Source organism: Euprymna scolopes, chromosome 21, assembly GCF_053919585.1.
Source record: "Euprymna scolopes isolate OS-2025 chromosome 21, ASM5391958v1, whole genome shotgun sequence".
Taxonomy (NCBI): Eukaryota; Metazoa; Mollusca; class Cephalopoda; order Sepiida; family Sepiolidae; genus Euprymna; species Euprymna scolopes.
This window is the reverse complement of record NC_136502.1, coordinates 5,668,898-5,673,273: the sequence shown is the minus strand read 5'-3', so window position 1 is coordinate 5,673,273 and position 4,376 is coordinate 5,668,898. Positions and strand designations below refer to the sequence as shown.

General features: G+C 34.3%; 1 protein-coding gene across 1 annotated transcript; it reads left to right on the top strand.

Moving 5' to 3' along the window:
- Window positions 1-1,428: 1,428 nt before the first annotated feature.
- LOC145243051 (protocadherin gamma-C4-like) lies at window positions 1,429-3,933 on the top strand. The gene has a single exon (XM_080106157.1). It carries the CDS (start codon window positions 1,429-1,431, stop codon window positions 3,931-3,933), a length of 2,505 nt encoding a protein of 834 aa, XP_079962283.1.
- Window positions 3,934-4,376: the final 443 nt, after the last annotated feature.

The following is a 4,376-nucleotide window of genomic DNA, read 5'->3' as shown; positions in this document are numbered from 1 at the left end:
ACAGATAATGGTAACAATTATGTATAATAATAATAATAATAATAATAATAATAATAATAATAATAATAATAATAATAATAATAATAATGATAATAATGATAATAATAATAATAATAATGTTAACAATGATAATGATAATAATAATAATAATAATAATGATAATAATAATAATAATAATAATGTTAACAATGATAATAATAATAATAATAATAATGATAATAATAATAATAATAATAATAATAATAATGTTAACAATGATAATGATAATAATAATAATAATAATAATGATAATAATAATAATAATAATGTTAACAATGATAATAATAATAATAATAATAATAATAATAATAATAATAACAGCAATAATATTAATAATAACAATAATAACAATAATAATAACTAGCGAGATCTGTGGAAATTCCACAGTGGACTCATTCATATGTAATATATTGATGTTGGCATTCTGTAGATGTTCAGCGTAAATGGAGACGCTCTGACATTATTGTAGCTTTTTTCTTAAAACTGCAAAAGCATTTATCTAAGCTAGCACGAACGCCCAGTAAAGCCTGGTCGTAAAGTACGTTTAAATATGATATTTTAATTATTGCAGATTTCGTATATATTATTATAGAGTTAATGTTCTATCGATTTTTATACATTATAAAGTTGCGATTAAAAAAATAAAAAAATAAAAAAAATATATCAATATGACTTGAGTGCATTAGCTTGAATCAAAACTGAAATAAAAACTTATGAAAAAAAAAAAAAAAATATATATATATATATATATATATATATATATATATATATATATATATAACTTGAGTTCCTGCAGTCATAATCGAAACCGAAACCAAATCTTATAAAGAATTCTTGATAAAATTATTTATAAAAAAAAATAGATGATTTAAGTGACATAATTTATAGTCGAAACCGAAACAAAAACTTATGAAGAATTCTTGTTAAAATATTTATCACAAGAAATAGAACATAACAATTAAACGACCCGGATGTAAGCGTGACACACAAAAGAACACACTCGCTATCGTATTAATATATCGATGATGATGATGATGATAATAATAACAACAACAACAATAATAATAATATTAATAATAATAACAATAATAATAATAATAATAATAACAATAATAATAATAATAATAATAATACTAATAATAATAATACTAATACTACTACTATTAATAATAATACTACTACTACTAATAATAATAATGATGATAATACTAATACTACTACTAATAATAATAATAATAACAACAACAATACTACTACTACTACTAATAATAATAATACTACTACTAATAATAATAATACATGGATTAACAATTTGTTTTCTGTTGAATTTCAGATCAACACAACGATTGATGCATCACAATCTTGACAACCAATGCCTGATCCGTCAAAATGCTGGAACTTGCTCCACACTTGTCTCTACACTTCCGCTTCCCAATTATTCCTCTCTTCATCTTCTCTCCCATCAACTTGATTCTGTGCGCAAGTCTCACCTATTACGTGGAAGAAGGTAAGAGTCCCGGCACCTACCTAGGGGACATTTCAGCAGACTCAGACCTAAGGGGGGCAGTACCTGGTCGAAACGGAAGCCTGATGAAATTCAATCAGTTAAAACAAAGTCTGACTGATCAGCCTCGTCTTTTCCGGGTGTCAGAGAAAACGGGGAAGTTATACACGGCGAAGATGCTTGATGCCGAAAATCTGTGCACGCGGAACTCTGTCTGTCTGATAGCGATGGATGTGGCAGTGCACTGGGCAGAGACGTTCATCGAAATACTCGAAGTGAAAATCATAGTCCAGGACGTAAACGACCATCAACCCTTGTTTCCCAAGAAACAGGTACACATCGAGTTTTCGGAAGATGTTGCAAGTGGGACCAAAATAGCGATCCCGAACGCTGTAGACAAAGACGTGAGTTTATTAAACTCACACATTACGTATCAAATGAAAAAAAAGCGCGACGAGCCATTTGCACTGTCCGTGTCAAAACGTGTTGATGGAACAGCTGAGCTTGCAGTGTCTCTCGAAGGGAAACTCGACCGAGAGACTAAAGATTGGTATGTCCTGGAGGTGATAGCAAAAGATGGAGGAACGCCACCCAAGCAGAGCATTCTGGACGTTAAAGTATCAGTACGAGATGTTAATGATAATGCGCCGGTATTTACGCAAAGTGTTTATAATATTTCAATTAATAGTGAAAGGAAAGATGAAGATGGTCATCATCCTATTGTGGTGTTGTCAGCCAATGATTCAGATTCAGGGCAAACAAAAGGTATATCATTCCATTTTAGTCCGCAAACAACAGAAATGGCTAAATCCAATTTTAAGCTTAACGAAATGACCGGAGAAATATTCTTAGAAAAAAAATTCCCTCAAGGTCAAGCGTTGACCTATAAGTTGTATATCGAAGCCAGAGACGGAGGTGACCCACCACTTAGTGCGATAGCTGTGGTTCTAGTGAATGTGGTCAGCGAAAAAAACAACAAACCGACGATTGATGTGAACTTTGTGTCAGCCTCTGCAGATGACACAGCTGTCATCTCAGAAGACACTGAAGTCGGCAGTTTCATTGCTTACCTGAGGGTCACCGACAAGGACACAGGACCCAACGGAGAAGTAACATGTGATCTTAGCCACGAACGCTTCCAGTTGATTAGCCTCGGTCCAAAGAAATACAAGGTCGTCATTAAGGAAAAAGTGGACAGAGAAACGCAAGACCATCACGAACTTAAGATAAAATGCGAAGATCGAGGAAACCCACCTCTTTATGCTACGAGAAAATTATTAATCAAAGTACTTGATGTTAACGATGCCAAACCCAAATTTTCCAAAAAGGAATATAAATTTAAAATTAAGGAAAATCAAGACCCTAAAAGTTTCCTTGGGGTCATCAACGTTACAGATCCTGACACAGGACCTGGCGGTATCGTAACATTCTTCTTGCAGTCACCAGATGAAGAACTTTTACCGTTTGAAATCTCAAATACAGGAACAATGATGACAATCAGCTCGCTTGACCACGAATTTAAAAACAGCTTTGAATTCAAGGTGGTCGCAAAAGACAGTGGTATACCCTCATTAAATAGTTCTGTCCGTGTTGTCGTCGATGTCTTAGATGAAAACGACAACACACCATATTTCACCTACCCTAAGGTAAACCCGTTCACTATCGAAGTCCGCTACCCACAACGAACCACAAACAACATTACTCGACTCACAGCCGTCGATAGCGACAGTCGAGAAAACGCGTTTCTTAAATTTGAAATCGTCACCGGCAATGATAAACAACTGTTTGCGATAAATCAATACACAGGGGTTTTATATTTCAGTCGGGTGGCGACCCAACAGGACGCAGGCTTTTACGATTTGCAGCTACTCGTCAGAGACAGTGGTAACCCACCGCTTTCGACGAAAACAATGATCTCTGTAATCCTGACTGTTAGCAACAAAACGTTCGATGCACCGAAAAAGATTCACGAGATCATAGAACCCGACGACAGGGTACACATATACTTCCTGATCCTTTTTGTTTTGGTAGCGGTGGCAGTATCAGTTATCTTGACCTCGACTGTCTCCGTGTGTATCATCAGATTCAACAATCGACGGAGGCATTCAGCGCCAAATATAGAAAGAGAACTGAATATGGCAGACGCGGTTGTAACTGACCAAGGTCATTTGGTGTGTCATTCGTGTCCAGGGAGCTCCTGGGGGGACGGTTCGGTGACGATAATGACAGATAAGGAATTCATGGGAAATGCACGCAGGTTAGGATCGAGGAGGAGTGCTCACAGTGGCGAAAGAGAGCAGTGCTGTGGACCAAAGACGTCAACTTTGGTGATGAAGTTACAGACAGCAACTGACGTTATTTATCAAGTAAGTACCAATTTTACTTTATGATTTGTTGAAGATTATATAGTTTTAACGTGACAATATTACCAGCCTTTGAAAAGAACGTGTTTAGCATCATACACTATCTGATGCTATTTAAAAATTCTACTATAAATATGAAACATTCATTATCAAATTGTGTTTATAACTTTTTCAACCTAAGAAAATTAGAATTTTTATGGTGTACTAGAAGATGTACGAGGCATTACCTTCTATTAAACATAACATTAAATTTCTTTTAAAAACTTTAATTAAAAAAAAAACGGAAAGAAACTGAGACATGTGCATGCGAATATTATGTTTTTTTTATACTTCACTTCTTGTAAGTAAAAATAAAATACTCGAGCTGAGATCGAAATGAAAACCTAAAGACAGTAATTCAAGTACGATAACCATTAGGCCATCTTGACAAGTTTTTTTTCTGCTCCATAATTTGGACCATGGCTACTATA